Genomic DNA, 16156 nt, shown 5'->3' on the forward strand with positions numbered 1-16156 from the left:
CTTTTTTAGGAAGTAATTTGAATGTAGGAGTAGGCACTTTTTTCTTATTAAACGTAAGAAAATGTACCCGGGGAGAGCTCTCAGCACTTCTGAGGGTAGGCTAAAATTTGAAATAGTCTTGATGAGCTGGAAAAATGATCTGAAATCAGTCAGGTACAATTCATCACGGGTTAGTTAAAGGTCAAAATAAAAGGGAAAGTGAAAAATATGAAAATGGTGAACAACGAACTGTCTAGGCTGCGGTTTTGTAGGAAGAAAAGCCACACAGGCCTGGAGATTATAGAGAACCAGAAGCAGAGTATGAATCAACAGCGTGATGTGGTGACAAAGGAAACAAGTGACGTTCAAGGGTGATTTTGAGGAGTGTTGTATGTAAGACACAAGAGGCAATTATATTATTATTCTTAACACTAGTGAACCCTCGGGGTATTGTGTCCGCTTCACGGCTTTGATTTTCAACAAGGACGTAAACAGATGAGAGGATCGGAGGAAAATAACATAAATAAGGGGGTTGTGAATCATACGAGGTGTGTTTCAGCCACCAGAGAAACCTTGACAAGTCAACTATGAGCAAGGCTCAAACGCTGCCCCTGAGAGCGGAAGAAAATGTCTGGTTTTCAGGCAGGGCTGTTCTCATGAGCTGTTTGGAGAAAAAATGAACTGTAAGTGGTTAAAGATTAAAACAGCCTGTCAAGCTATCTGAACTTTCACTGGAATTTATTAAAAATAAGTTGAATATATTTGTCAGGAATGGCCAAGGTATGTGTGATCCTGCAGTAGATCAGGGAGCCAGACCATATGCCCCCGGGATGCTCTTTACAGCCCCTTTCTGCCTGCTTGGGTGGGGATTTAGGCTTCAGCACCATTTGTTCCTTACTGAACAAAGTTCAGCGCCATTCACACAGCACAGTTTCAGCTTCGCCCACCTTTATAATAACCCTTTATCAGCAGCAGTGATTATGAGTAGACATGCATTATTGTAATGAGCTTCTGTTAAAACATCACGAGATCACTGTTTTCGGAGTAATGCCGCCTTCTAAGAAAAGTCACCTTACGCCTGACTTCCTCGGAGGAAGCTTGTTGAGATTGAGATGGTACAGCTGCCTGTCAGACAGCATCTGGTACCTTTATGAGTAACTCTGGTACGAGGTGATAGAACGAGAGGAAACGGCCTCAAGTTGCGCCAGGGGAGGTTCAGGCTGGATATTAGGAAAAATGTCTTTCCTGAGAGAGTGGTGAAGCAGTGGCAGAGGCTGCCCAGGGAGGTGGTGGAGTCACCATCCCTGGAGGTGTTCAAGGAACGTGTGGACGTGGCACTGCGGGACATGGTTTAGTGGGCATGGTGGGGTTGGGGTGGTGGTTGGACTTGGTGATCTCACAGGTCTTTTCCAGCCTTAGCGATTCTGTGATTCTGCGAGAACGGGAAAGCTCCACTCAGCTGCTTCCCCTGAAAACGGACATTGCCATTAAAAATGCTGTGCAGCCGCTGAAACCTGCACGGATGGCCACGCTGTGCCCCAGGCTGGTAGTACAGTACCTGCCCAGAAACTACAGCCGGCGTCTTCAGGGGAGAAACGGCTTCACGCAGTCACAGCATGAACACATTTCAGTTCATGTTCAGCGTCTCGGGCTCGAGTGCGTCGGTCGGACTGGGAATCCACCGCAGCAAACAGATGCGGGGATGCAGGTGTACCTCCCGCTCCGTCAGGAATCGGTGAGGTCCCTCCCAGGTCCGATGATGGAACCTAACACGGCTCCTGTCTGCAGGTACAGTGCTGTTACCTGCTCTGGTTTGTCCATCGCTTTCATACATGTCAGCTGTCACCAACATACGGAGGGTACTGATACACACATGCTGCCAGCTATAAACACTGCACATTATTCGTGCCCAGTCCTACAGGAACAGAGCTCTCGTATCGCAAAAAAATGTAGGTTTGGCTTAACTGGTAGCGTCAACACGACAAAATATTCAGCTGGTGAAGCGGGTGTAATGGAAATCTTACAAATAAAACCACAGCTAAATGAGAAGGAGCCAGACTCAATGCAGTACTCCTTCATGGCTCTGCCTTAAAACATGCTAGGCAGGAATAAATATAACCGTGTTTTAGAAGACTTTTGCCGCGTTTTGCACATACATCCCATTGCAGCGTGCCTGTTACAGCCCCTCGCTCAGCCCATACAGCTGATCAGTTAACTAATGCAAGAATTACACCATCCCGCCTGAAATTAAATGGTCACATCTATACCTCTCCAGTGGATTTAAACAACAGCAGCAACGACAACAACAAAGAAGAACAATTTCTTGGACTGACCGATTTTATTTCTGAATGAGGTATCACCAGACCCACAACGTACGACCGAAATACTCGTGAGGCTTTGCAAGGATGACAAGTCAGGCTCTGAACGGGAACATTTGGGCAGCTTGCGTGGCAACAGCCCCCCTGCTGACTTTGCCCTCTTCCGTAAGCGTGTCTGAGACGAAAGCACACCAGAGAAGTGAAAGAAAAGACAAAAAACCCGAACGACGAGTATATCCCCCAAGCTCAGCCCAGGCCGAGGTAAGAGAGCGCGGGCAGCGCTGCCCCCACGCCGCCCCACGCACAGCCCCGACCCCTCCCGTCCCCTTGGCGGGATGAGGGCTCCTCCGTGACGAGTCTCCGCCGCGGCCTCCGCCCGCGCGTGTCGCGGCCCCGCCGCTGCTCTAACACCGCGCCTGCGGCGGGGCGCCGGGGGAGCCCGGGGCGCCGGCGCGGCGGCGGAGCGCGGCCCCGCGCCGCCGGCGGCCGTCGAGGCCGGGGCAGCAGCAGCAAGCGGCGGCGGGCGCCGTCCCCGCCCCGCTGCCGCTGCCGCTCCCGCAGAGGCCCCGGCGGAGGCGGCGCGCCCCGGGCCGGCGGCGGTGGAGCAGCAGGCAGGCGTAGGGGTTGAGGGCGCTGCTGGCCGCCGCCACGACGCCCAGCGCCGCCAGCGCCTCCCGCCGCCCGCCGCCGCCGCCGCCGCCGGGCGCCGAGGCCAGGCCGAGCTCCAGCGCGCAGCGCGGCAGGCGGCAGAGCGCGAAGAGCGCCGCCAGCACCAGCGGCAGCCGCAGCGCCCGCGCCCGCCCGCGGGGCGGCCCCCCGCGGCGGCGCGGCCGTCGGGCGGCCCCGAGGGCGGCCGGGCTGCGGGCGCAGGCCCAGCAGAGGAGGCCGGCGGGCGCCAGGAAGCCGGTGGCCGCCCCGTAGGCGGCGAAGGCCAGGCCCTGCCAGCGCGGCAGCTCCTCGAAGACGCTGCGGCAGCGGGGCCCGCCGGGGCGCGGGGCCGGGCGGAAGGCGAAGGCCTGGGGCAGGGCGAGGAGCGGCGCCAGCAGCCAGCCCAGGGCGGCCAGGCCGCGGGCGGGCAGCGCCGGGCGGCGCCGCGCCAGCGCCAGCAGCACCAGCCCGTGGGCCGAGGCCAGCGGCCCGCAGCGCTGCAGCAGCGGCAGCAGGCGGCAGGCGGCGGCGCCCGGGGGCCCGGCGGCGCCGCGCAGCTCGGCCGCCAGCCGCGGCAGCAGCGCCAGCCCGCAGCCCGCCAGGTCGGCCAGCGCCAGGTGCCCCACAGCAGGTCCCTCCGCCGGCGCGGCCGCCCGCCGCACAGCCGCCGCAGCACCAGCCCGTTGCCCACCAGCGCCAGCAGCAGGACGGCGCCCGCCGCGGCCGCCCGCGGGCCGGGGAGGGGCGGGGGGGCGCCGGGGGCGGAGCGGTTGAGGCCGGGGGGGAAGCGGTCCTCCTCCATGGCGCCCGCCCCGGCCGCCGCCGGGCAGCCGCCGCTCGGGCCCCCCTGCTCCCCCGGCGGCGGCGCGGCGCTCCCCGGAGGCAGATATATAGGGGCCGGCCCGCGCCCGGCGCCGGGGGTGGGCTGCGCGCTGGGCGGCTCGCACGCCCCCCGCCCCCGGCACCGGCGGGCGTCTTCCCCCGACGTTCCTCGACCGCCGTACAGCCCCGCACCCCGGCGGCGTCTTCCTCCGGCGGTCCGCTCGCCCCACACCGCCCGGGACCGGCGGGCGCGGTCTCCCGGCGGTCCTCATCCCCTTACAGCGCCCGGGACCGGCGGGCAAATTTCCGCGACGTTCCCCAGCCCCCGTACAGCGCGGCACCGGCGGGCGCCTTCCCTCGGGGGTCCTCTCCCCGGACACCGGCGGGCATCCTCCCCCGACGGCGCCGCAACCTGCTCCCGCCCGACGCCGGCAGCACCCCCCGCCCCGGCGGAGCCGTCCCCGCCGAGCGGCCCCGCCGCTGCCCGCCCCCACCACCCCAGCGGGGCACCCCCGGAGGGCAGCCCGGACGAGCGGCGGAGGCGAGGGGGGAGCTGGGGGTCGCGTCGCCGCTTGTCCCGGTCTCCGCAGGGGTCCCCGAGGGCCCCCCGCCCGCCCACCCGTGTCCGCGGGGCACGTCGGGCCCGCGCCCCGCGCGGCAGAGGTCCTTTTCCCTTTCCCCGAAGGAGGAGAAGGAGTTAGAGCAGGGTACAGCAATGAATGACCACGACTCGGAAACCCAGCTGTATTTCTAGCCGGAAAACGAATCCTTTCGCTGCTCCCAAACCCCTTTGACTGTCGTTCCCACCAGACGGCTCTTGGCTGCGGGGACGCCGCCGTCCAGCGTGGTGCGCAGTGACTCGGAAAACGTCAAAGCAGCCAAACTCTTCATTAAGAAGACATTAGGAAAAATCTAGTAGAAAATCAACTTAAAGCGTGTGTAGGGGGAAATAACCTTTTTTCTTTTCGATTGAAATCTTCTCACGTCCCTTGGTAGGTGCCGCTGTGGGAGCTGGTTGGTAGCTCAGGATTCTGTGGTGGGACCTGGGGCAGGGGTGTTATGTGGGCCACCGTACTCCCTGTCTTGTCTGAATGGGTGGTTTTAACGCGATCATCAGCCTGGAAAAAGCAGGAGCAAGCGAAACTGGTTATTACCTCACCTGAGGTAGAGCGTGATGGAGAGCGCATTTCCCGAGAGGCGGTGAGAGGGCAGGCAGGCAAATTGCCATTTTAATGTGCTTTTGACAGGCAGGTGACACTCACCAGCTCAGCTATCCCCTGGTCCGGGCTCAATGCCTGCGGATGCGCTTTTTAAAGAGAGGGAGGAGAAAGCAGGTCTTTGTTCGCCTGTTTCCAGCTGTGGAGGAAACATTGTCCAGATGGCACCAAGCCGGGGGCTGAGGGGGAAGAGGGGAATGTCACGTTGGGCGAAAACCACCTCGGAGGTCCTTTGCCCTTCCCTTATGCTGGGTCCTGTCCCAAGCTCAGGGAACTCCTCGAGGCAAGAAACTGCTGCCTCCTTTGGGGCTTTCAGTGCCGCTTGGGCTGCTCTAGGTTGAAATCTCTCGTTTTCTGTTCATACTTTGCAAGTACATGTCCACTTCATGGATGAGAAAGGGGCCAACAGTAGGCCTGCAGTAAGAGGGTCTAGTTACACATCTTGCCATGATGAGGAGTCCTTAGCTGCACTCTTTTTCTAAGGGAATGTCTTTTGCCACCATGCATTTAACAAACTCGTTAGTGTATTAACAAGCATACGTTGCCTCGAGGGCTTTCTTCTGGAGGACCTCTGATGTGCCAAGGCAGATTCTCATCTGCAGTTGGTTGTAGATAACCGTGGAAGTCTTCACTGAAAAATGACGCCGTTGGCTACTGATTGCCTACGTCGGTTGGGCCATATAGGGTCCACAAGGTGCTGACAGCCTGAGCCAGGTTACAGACGGGGATGCCTGGGTAATTTATGTATACAAAATCCAGGCTGACTGTAGAAATGTCATCATTAAATGAACTGGAGGTTTGGTGCCAAGTGTTATCTTAGTACTGCTCTGGACACACATATATATGTATGTGTGCATGTTGGTGTATGTAGATATATGTGTGTCTGTGTGTCTGTATCTCTGTACATGTAGGTATATAGATATACAATTTTTCAGAGGTGTCTTCGTAAGAGTGTTTCTGACTACAGGTGTCTGCATTTTAAGATTCTGGCCAATTTGGGAAGTTTATACGGAGAGTCAGCCAAAAGGCGAGAGTAAAAAACTGGGGGTTTCCTACTCTGGTTCTTGTGGTTAGTTTGCTACACGCTGTGCTTATTTTCTAAAGCAAGTAAGCGTGACTGCCTTCTTGGATGGCCCTGTGAGTCCGACAGTGACGTTTCACTTTCTGTGTAAGGCTGGGTGGAAGTTCCTGTGAACTGGAGAGCAGAGAGTCGGTCCTTACGGGTGATCGTCCGCAAATCAGATAACTGGCGTTGAAAACGCCACACTGTTATCTACACCAGTATTCCCGCTGTAACGGTTTATTCGGAAACACGCGGTTGCTGATCTCAAATAAACACGTAACGTAACGCATGACTCCGAGCAGGGTTTCGGTTTGGCACGTCCCGCTTGGAGGAGGCGGTGGTGGCACGGGCTCACAGGGAGGAAGGCGGCAGGAGGAGCCCTGAGCGCCCTTCTTCTGTTATCAGGCCAGCCCCGGTGTGTCCCCGCTCCTTATCAGTCCTGGCAGAGCTGGCTGCTGCCACGCTGAGCCTCCATACATCCTGCCCCTGGTGCCATAGGGGCCAGCCCCACTGCCTCCCATTTGCACGTAAAGAGGGGCTGCGACGCGTGCCGTCACATAGGCAAACAAGGCAGGACAGTTGCGATAGGCACAGCGAAGAGAGGCAATGCTGGACCTCATTATTCTGAGCCTCCATTTCTTCATCTGCTTTCTCATCTCCGTTGCGATCTGGCGTGGACCTAAGGTATGGCGTGGCTTGCTGCCACGCTGCTCTTCGTGGCACTGCACCCCTCTGCAGCGGGATCCCCCCCGCCCGCGGTTCCCCTGCAGTCTCAGCGCCTACAAACACGTTTTTTTGCATGATTTTTCAGCGGGAGCAAGGGTAGTATGGTTGTACTGGGAATCTAGAGGGAACTGGAACACAGTAGGTAATGGTGAGGAAATTTAATAGGAAGGCAGGTTTTGGGATAAAACTGTGTAAGTCCTCTGCTGGGAGAGGGAGAGGCTATTAGGCATTTGAAATATGTAAGAGGAGGAAGGGAAAGGCAGGCACATTTGCTAAAAAGCCCAGGTGGAATACAGCTTCTCAGTAAACAAGTTTTTTTCCCTTTTGCAGATGATATTTTCCGGTTTTTATCACTTTACATCAGTTTGTATTTCTAGCCGTAATATTATTTAAAGAGTATTGGATTTACATGTAAATGCAACCGTTTACCCATCGCATAGCTAAATAGTATAGTATTTCACATGTAGCATCCTTGCATTTTTTTGCATGTAGCTTTCCTGGGGATACAGTGATTAAAGTGCGGAGTAAATGAATAGTGATTTAGAATTTAACTTGCCTCAGCCTCAGGTATCAGGTTTGCGACAGCTGGTTTGCCCAGCCCCAGTTCTGTAAGTGAACACGTTGGCCAAACATTATCTCCGAACTCACGCGCTTTGCTTCGTGTGCACGTTGATAGGCTTTTGCTAAAACTTCTTCTCCTTTCACTTCACGTGTTAAATGGGTCGGGGTTTTCTCCGGGATCGAGACACCCTTTCTACATGTAGGAATTCAAACAGAAGCTGTCTCAAAAAGTGGCTTTTTGAATTTTTTGTGTTTTAAGGATGTGGATTCGTCCAGCTCAAGCACAGGAACAGTTGAAATGGAGCCAGATAGTCTTATATTAATTGGCAAAGAAGATGACATAAAGAGGTCCCGAAGAATAACAGCCAAAGTCAATGGCAGAGAAATTGTTGTTTTCTACCACGAAGGGAAATTTCATGCTATGGACTCTCGCTGCTACCGTAAGATATTTGCACATACGATCTCAGTGTTGCAACAATTAAGCATATAACCTGCTGCATAAATTAATACTGTGTTCTACCATGTTTCAGATGAAGGAGGCCCTTTATGTCTTGGAGAAATAGAGGTATGTAAGCAAAATAAAAATACTGTAGGGGCATAGAGTCATGTGAAATCTCTAATGCATTTTTTTTTAATACTTTTATCCGAAAGTAACATCGAAAGAAATGGAGATAGATGTAAAATAGCATACAGCTATACAGCCGAATCACCAGACACGTCTTTTAGCCTAGAGATTCTTCCAGGAGAAGCATCAGAAGCCGATGACTTGCTATTGTTTCTTCTTCTTCTTCTTTGCAGGATATCAATGGTCAGGCGTGTATTATTTGCCCTTGGCATAAGTATACAATTACTTTGGAAACAGGAGAAGGATTATACGAAGGAATAAACCCTTTGGAGCCATCACCGACACCACAGTGGCTATCAAAAGGAGTCAAACAAAGGATTCATAAAGTCACAATAGACAATGGAAATGTTTATGTGAGTCCTCCAGATTTGTCTGTAAGCTTTGACTCTGATTATTTTGCTGATAAGTACAAAAATGGTGGTGACTTAGCCATGGAAAAACAAAGCAACTCACAAGCAGCAGAGTAAATTGTGGCCAGAAAGCAAAATCCTGGTGAATGCACCAGCGAAGAACCACGGTCATGAAATAAAAATGTACTGTGGCCGTAAAGATTGTCTCCAGACTAAATTCTAGTGTTAAGGTTATGTTAAAGCATTGAAACACGGGGAATTGAGTAAGATAAGAAGCTCTGCATTGTCAGAAATGTGACTGATCTTGTGCCAATGATTTTTTTTTTTTGCACTTCCATTTTAAAAAGACTTATTTACAGCAGAGTGCTTCATAACATTTGGTATTTTAGAAATCCTATTTTGCTAGAATTGTTTTGATTTTTAGAAGGGTATGTAGTATATTACTGCTTATAAAACACGTTACATAGTTTAAGGTAAATAGCCAGGGGTAAAGGTTATGTTTATATACCTAACAGTTTATACTTATAATGCCTTTGGTATGAATGACATGGAAATTTTTAACGTTTTAGATATGTGACCAATCTCTGGATGTTTATTAAGTGCCACAAAAAGAAGTACAAAACTTGAGCATATTTTAGTGACCTTCTTTATGCCTCTTTGTGTATTACTAACATGATTCCATAGAAGTATTTATTTTCCTTCTTTGCACTGAGCTCCTTTTGGTAGTTCATCAAATCATGTCACAAGCATTTGTCGGGTATAGCTTGTTCTTGCTGATTCTCTTGGATAAGAAAGAAGTTATTGGGTATAAAAACCTGATACATAATGTAGTGGCTCTTGTTTGTTTGTTTTTATTTATCGTAAATACATTTTTATACATTCCTTTGAAAAAATGTGCTTTTTGGGTGATGTGTTGGCTGTTTGCAAAGTTCGGTCGCAATTAGCTTCAGTTTGAAGTTGCCTGGTCTGTGAGTTTCTCCGGTGCATGCAGTGGGTTGTCTTGCTTTTCATGTGTGTGAAGGATAAGAAGGGTAATTCTGTGTCAACACCATTGTTCATATAAACATATTTAAAAGTACTGAGGCATAGGGAAGTATCGGAGGAAAACATCTGTGCCCAACTGATCACAATGAAAACAGCAAAGCACGCAATCAATTTATTTCACCGCATTTAAATTTAGATGTCCACCGCTGTTCATGCCTCCTTACACGGTTTTTGTGGTCGACAGGGAGACGTGGCACCTTCAAGGTGCTCTTGAGCTGACCTGTTCCAGTTTTGTATTTTAGAACTGCGGCACAGGACCAGTTTTCTCCTCCTCCTCCTCTCCTTGACTACTCAGCCAGCTAGTGCCGAGGAGATCGGATGCAAACGCCTGCCTTCTGTCAGATGAATCACATCTTCATCATCTGCTAGAAAAGGCCGTTGTTTACTGACCGGTTCTGTGGGGTTTTTCTGGTTGGTTGGTTGGTTTTTAAACGAATACATAATACTCTCTTTCTCACTCCTTTTGCAGCCACAAGAAAGGTAAAGCAGGTGGGGCGGGGATAGAGGTGATGCTCCAAGGGTCCTGCAGCACGCATCCCTTTGGGTGGTGCAGAGGGGGACGGAGAATTGCTTCCCTTCCCTCCCACCTCACCCAACTACCCGCGCCTGCAACAGAACTTCAGCATTGATGTCTCGTCCTATTGAAAGACACGGATCCTATAAAGGAAAAGTATTGTGAGCTCTTCAGATGTACCTGCACCGACTCATGTGGTGGCTTAGATAGTATTTTTATTGCCTTTTGTTTTTTAAAGCACGTCATTAATAGAAATTGGCAATTTAAATTAATAAATGTGCAGTTCAGTTTAAGAAAGCACCAATTATGAGTAATATGCTATTGCCTGTATGACATTTAGTAGAATGTTAGTAATAGGAAGTGGAATGGATGAATAGGAACTTGCAAGTTTCATGAACATGTTCATATTAGTGGAAGAGTGCTCAGCCTTTTGCAGAATTGACTTTTCTGGCTAAAACCCAGCAAACTGTTTAAGCATGTGTTTACTGTTAACCGTACGAAATCAGTGGAAATGCATGTCCAGGCTTAGATAAGTCCCTTTTCTTCAGTACTTCTCAAGAGTAATAACTATCTGCTAGTTAAACACTATCTTTTAAGGTGTTACGTTAAACATGTTCTTATTCTCACGGAGATCACATTAATTTAATATCTGAAGTTTGTCAGTTAGTTTGCTTTCCCCTCAATTTTCTTGTTGACGATCACAGGAGGAACAGAGAATCATTAACTCTGGTGACTGTGAACAAAGGAGGGAGAGTTGGCTGGCTGTTAGATTTTCCTTTTTTTTTCTTTTATTCTTTTATTCTTTTATTTTTTGACAGCAAAGAACAAAACCTACAGCGTGTTAAAGTTCCTACCTTTAAAAAAATATGTGCGCTATTCAGCTTTATTTGTCTGAGCTTTGAAGTGCTAGAATATGCACCTGGTTTGAAAATGCTGTAACCATTTAATGACCCAGAGTTGGACATTTCTGAGTCTCTTGTCCTGTCTGTCTAGGTCTTCAGTTTCACAGGCATATCGCGTGAAGACATGGAAAATGCGGGGGTTATCCCAAAAGGGAGCCAGTCTGGAGATCGGCAAGGAGGGATGGAGGGGGAACACGGGGGGATCTTGGATGTGATGGGGGAGCAGGGACGGCAGGCGCCGGAGCTGGGTGAGGAGTGTCAGGACAGGTGAGAAGAGGAGGTCTTGGCACTTGTCGGGGAAGGAGGCGTCAGTGGAAAAAAAAGGGAAAAGGCAGCAAAAGGCACTTTCGGGAGCAAAGAGACCGAAGCAGGGTGGAGGACCGAGAGCCATCCAGGGAACTGCTGGTGAGGGTGGAGGACAGCTGGGACGCGGCTGTTTGCAATTAGAGACTAATAGCGGGATAAGGAGGGAGGTGAGGAATGGTTAAGTCAAGGCAGTGAGACTGAGACGGCATTTCAGGAACAATGAAGAGACAGAAGGAATGAGTGGTTGTGAGCAAGAGACCAAAAAGTCACTGGCTGGATAATTAGAGCTTCCTGGAGAGATGTGTTAATGAGAGCGATGTTGAGATCAACCCTCCAAATCATTCAGGAGGAGTGTTTTGTTGGTGATAGTTTTGAGGGTTTAGTTTAATTTGACAAATGAGAAAACACCATCTGTTTTCCCATCATTAATCAGCCAGGCAAAGAACAGAGAAATATATTTTGTGCTTTGGCTTGAAAATTTTCATGATGACTCTGTGAGACATTCACGCTTTGTAAGCTGCTTTCACAAGTGGCTTGAACAGAACAAACAAGTTATATTTATCCTATCATGGAGCCATCTTTTCGAGAAAGACAGGTGAAAACTATGACTGTAGTAGTTTGAACTGCAGCTTGAGTCTCGACCTGATATAGCTGCACCATAAACCTTAATTAGACAACATTAACTGTGAGGCTGGATGCTGTACGTTTTCCTTCTGCGTCTAGAGCCTTGTTCTGCAGCGTCTCCTTGACTTCATTTGGTGCTGCCGGTGAAATAAAGGACAGCTTCAATGTCAGAAGTGTGATAAAGTCAGGATTGAGAAGCTTATGAACGTACCCCGTATGGAGCACATACAGAGGTGAGAGCAGCCTTTGCAGGACAGGGATCACACCAGGCAGGGAGAAACATCTAGGCTGTAGGAAAACAATTTTAAAACCAACCTTTCGCTGTTGAAGCCTTTTTCAATAGCATTGTGCAGTTCCTAATCTCATGCTTAATTTCGGAATGAAATCAGGTCTGAAGTTTGCACCTGCTCGTTCCCATACGATTAGGAAAAGCAATTCACGTCGTTCCCCTGCTGACCGTACAAACGTGGGCTGCGAGAGTCAGCGCCCGCCGATTCCCAAGCATCTCATCGCTCTGCCCGCCTGGTTGGGCAGCTGCCTTCGAAGGTCGCTGGGGGAAGCAGGGGATGGGGAATGGGCGTAATACTGCTAGAGAGGTACCTGAGCCTCTGGTTGTGTGTGGGGGCTGCCCTTCGCTGGCAGTGCTGTGGGAGAGCCAGTCCCACAGCGGATCTGAGCAGTGCGGGCTCCCCCCCGCAGCTGCATCCGAGGCATCCGGGGTAAGTGGGTTTTCTGCCGGGACGGCGAGTTCGGCCGTCTCCGCCAGTGGCTGAAGCGGCGCAGGGATGCGGGAGGAGTAGGTGAGGCTTCAGGGGGTGTGATGGCTTGGGTCAGTTCTTCGAGCTCTCTCCGGCAGGTTTTTTGTGGGTTTTATTCATGCAAAGCTACTGATTTTGCTAAGTGGATTTTTTTACTTGAATGAAGAGTAAGCACAGTTCTCAACATCTGGCATCTATAAATTCCTGAACTGGGCTAACAGTGAAAATGCTGGTTCTGCTTGTAGGCACACAAACTGAGAAACCGATGCAGATATGCTGATTAGCCCATTAATGACTCTTCTTCCGTGAGATGAAGAGAGTGCCCTGACAAGCAGTGGCTGTGATGCTTGAACAGTGGGATAGCTTTGCTAAAAGAGATGTTTGAGGAGTACGGCTTGTCGTTGCAAACTGTAGTAGTTAGACATCCAAGGCTTATGAAGGAAAGACTGCTTCAAAAATAATTATCCTATACGAAAGCTATGGTAAAACGTTTGTTATCTTATTTAAAAAAAAAAGTTATAATTAATTCAACTCTTCAGATTACAATGAACAAATTAATTTATTCAGTTTGTGGCTCTCCATACACTCTTGGTATTTTGCTGAGGCTGTGGTTAACTTAGGACCCAGACAACACAGAGATTACAGATAAAGGAAAAATCTTTTTATTAAGCCAGCCACTGTAGTTGGAATAAGTGCTAAAGCTTTTAGGCACACTGAAGTAGGGCTGTAGTGCCTAAAAGCTTTTCTGGTTTATTTGTGTTTACATATGAGTTGTTTAGTAGGAGATGTTACCTCTGCTTGTAAATGTCCTGCCTTGATTTCAATTAACATCCGAGACACATAGCTATATCCTCATTCAAGTAAAAAGTACAATCTTTTTTATCCTGAAAAATTTCCGTGCTTATTTGGCACAGGTAGCCCCAGGGAAAATTGCACACTTCTGTAGCTGCGGTTTGGCCCAGGGAAGCAGAGGAGAGCAGTGCAGGGGTGGCCGTCCCCTATACGGGTTATATGGACCTGCAGTGTTCCGGGTGCTGTACTGGCACAGCACCCAAGAAACCAGCACCATCATCTGAATTTGAAAAGCAATAGCTGTTCAGGACGAACAGCACCTCCCAGGAGGCTGTGTCGCCTGGCAGTGCTCATGGTATTTTTCGTAAGACCCGGCACTGGAAGAAAACCTGAAGCTCGACATCAGTTTGGAGATGCAGGTGTTCACAGCAATTTTCCTTACCAGCTTGGCGTATGCTAAGCAGAAAGGAGGCTTGATGTTACCTAAACTCATGTGCAAGGCCAAGTGCAAGGTCCTGCACCTGGTCAGGGCACCCCCCGGTATCAGTGCAGGCTGGGGGGATGGAGGGAGTGAGCTCAGCCCTGCGGAGAAGGGCTTGGGGGTACTGGGGGATGAAAAGCTGGACGTGGGCCGGCCATGTGCACTCGCGGCCCAGAAAGCCAACCGTGTCCTGGGCTGCATCCGAAGCAGCGTGGCCAGGAGGTGGAGGGAGGGGATTCTGCCCCTCCACTCCGCTCTGCTGAGACCCCACCTGGGGTACGGTGTCCAGCGCTGGGGTCCTCAGCACAGGAAAGACATGGACCTGTTGGAGCAGGTCCAGAGGAGGTCACAAAAATGATCAGAGGGATGGAACACCTCTGCTGTGAGGACAGGCTGAGGGAGTTGGGGTTGTTCAGCCTGGAGAAGAGAAGGCTCCAGGAGACCTTATTGTGGCCTTTCAATACTTAAAGGGGGCTTGCAAGAAAGATGGGGACAGACTTTGTAGTAGGGCCTGTAGCAACAGGACAAGGGGTAATGGTTTTAAACTAGAAAAGGGTAGGTTCAGACTAGTTATACAGGAGAAATTTTTTATGATGAGGGTGGTGAAACCCTGGCCCAGGTTGCCTGGAGAGGTGGTAGATTCCCCATCCCTGGACACATTCCAGGTCAGTTTGGACGGGGCTCTGAGCAACCTGATCTAGTTGAAGGTGTCCCTGCTCATGGCAGGGGGTTGGACTAGATGACTTTTAAATGTCCTTTCCAACCCAAACCATTCTGTGATTCTATCACTTTATGTAATGTTGTACTCCTGCTTATTTTTCCCCTTGCTTCTTTAATAACTGGTAACTGATCAACTTTATAGACAAAACCTACTGGCATTTAAAAATGTGTGCTACTTCTGTGTTGATTTGTTATCCCAGTGGGCTTTGCTTCTGTAATTTGGACAATGCAAGCTTTAATGGTAATTATCTGTTCATTTCTATGAACATCTTTTAGAAAATTTTTCTTTGCTGTGCAGAATGGAAGAATCCTTTCCGAGAACATTCATAGCAGTAAAATACAGTAAGTCAATAACATTGCCTCATATAGCCTGTATTTTCATATTTTATTAGTCAGTTTCTTGGTGAATAATATTATCTGTACTTCATAGCTGTGGAACTGAAGCAGAAATTAACATTTGAAAGGTTCCCTAGTTTTGGTGTAGATGAGTATTCTTCTAGAAAAAAAGTGTAAGTACTGAAAATGAAACAAAAATAATACTCAACGTGGTTTTGGCATTTACCCAAACACTCTCCCCATATGTCCCCAGTGCAAAGTGGAAACAAGAAGGAATCCAAAAATTCCTTTGGGCTAAGCAAAATAAGCCTGATGTCTTGTCTTTTTAAGTTCAAAAGCAACAAAACCAGCTATTCTAAATCCCCTTCCTGAGATTTCAGATAAGCAACACAGCTTTGTCGTTGCGGCCCCTTGCAAAGGGCAGCGTTTACGCTCTTTAGCGGTGACGGTGACGACTAGCTTTTCCATTACTTAAGCAGTGACATACTTAGCCACTTCTTGCACGTACGAGGCTGCTTGCCAGAAAGCTCCCGAACACTCCCCGCGCCTGGCTCTGCAGAGCTCACCTGGGAGCTGTGCTTGGGACCCGAGGGGACCGGGTATTCCTTTACGGACTATCTCGGACTCAATGAAATCCGCACACCCGTGAGCAGCGGCGGTTCCTGATACAGCTGCAGTGGTTCAGGTGGTCACCAGCAGAAGCCAGAAATGCACCGGAGGGTCTGTGCCCGTTCCTTGGATGACTTTGCTCAGGGTATTTTGCAAAGAGCTGTTGATGGCTGCGTGGCAAGGCTGGGGTCCTGTGGCGGGGCTGCTTGTGGAGCTGCTGCGGGGAAGCTGGGAATCGGTCACCAGGTCGATTACAGAGGAGGATGGGGTTCCCACAGACCCCTCCAAGTCCCTTGATAAGGGAGCTGCAGGTGGGAAGAGTGACAGTGAGAATGTCACTTTATTTGGCCAGAGTTGTTCCAGGTGAGATAAAAAGTGCAACTTCACATTGGGACCCCCGAAAAACTCCTGGTGTTTAACATAAAACAGGCTTCTGCAACGTCGCCTCTATATGTCAGGAGCAAGATAAACCTTAGCGAAGAATGAATACCACTAACGAAATCACTGTCAAGTTCTTTCACGTATCACCCATCTCTGAGTTTCCTTGCAGGCAGGGGGATGGAGCAATGGAGGGCAAGGTGCCCAACAGCCAGCAACCTTCAGGGTTTATTTCAAAGGGGAGGAACTGAGTTTCCAAAGCAAGCAGTGCTCGCTCTTTGCAAGGTCTTTTTTAAGCCACTGTCACGGTTTAACCCCAGTCAGCAGCTAAGCATCACACAGCCACTCACTCACTCCGCCCCAAGGGGATGGGGAAGAGAATT

At 50.3% G+C, this 16156-nt stretch overlaps 1 protein-coding gene across 1 annotated transcript; it reads left to right on the top strand.

Annotated features, from left to right (window-relative positions):
* Nucleotides 1-6653: 6653 nt before the first annotated feature.
* RFESD (Rieske Fe-S domain containing) lies at nucleotides 6654-9098 on the top strand. The gene is made up of 4 exons (XM_009820194.2): nucleotides 6654-6731; nucleotides 7594-7774; nucleotides 7865-7899; nucleotides 8133-9098. The coding sequence occupies exons 1-4, from the start codon at nucleotides 6654-6656 to the stop codon at nucleotides 8424-8426; spliced, it is 588 nt and encodes a 195-aa protein (XP_009818496.2). The 3' UTR covers nucleotides 8427-9098.
* The last annotated feature ends 7058 nt before the right edge of the window (nucleotides 9099-16156 follow it).

The sequence above is a fragment of the Gavia stellata genome, chromosome Z (genome assembly GCF_030936135.1).
Source record: "Gavia stellata isolate bGavSte3 chromosome Z, bGavSte3.hap2, whole genome shotgun sequence".
In the NCBI taxonomy this organism is placed as follows: Eukaryota; Metazoa; Chordata; class Aves; order Gaviiformes; family Gaviidae; genus Gavia; species Gavia stellata.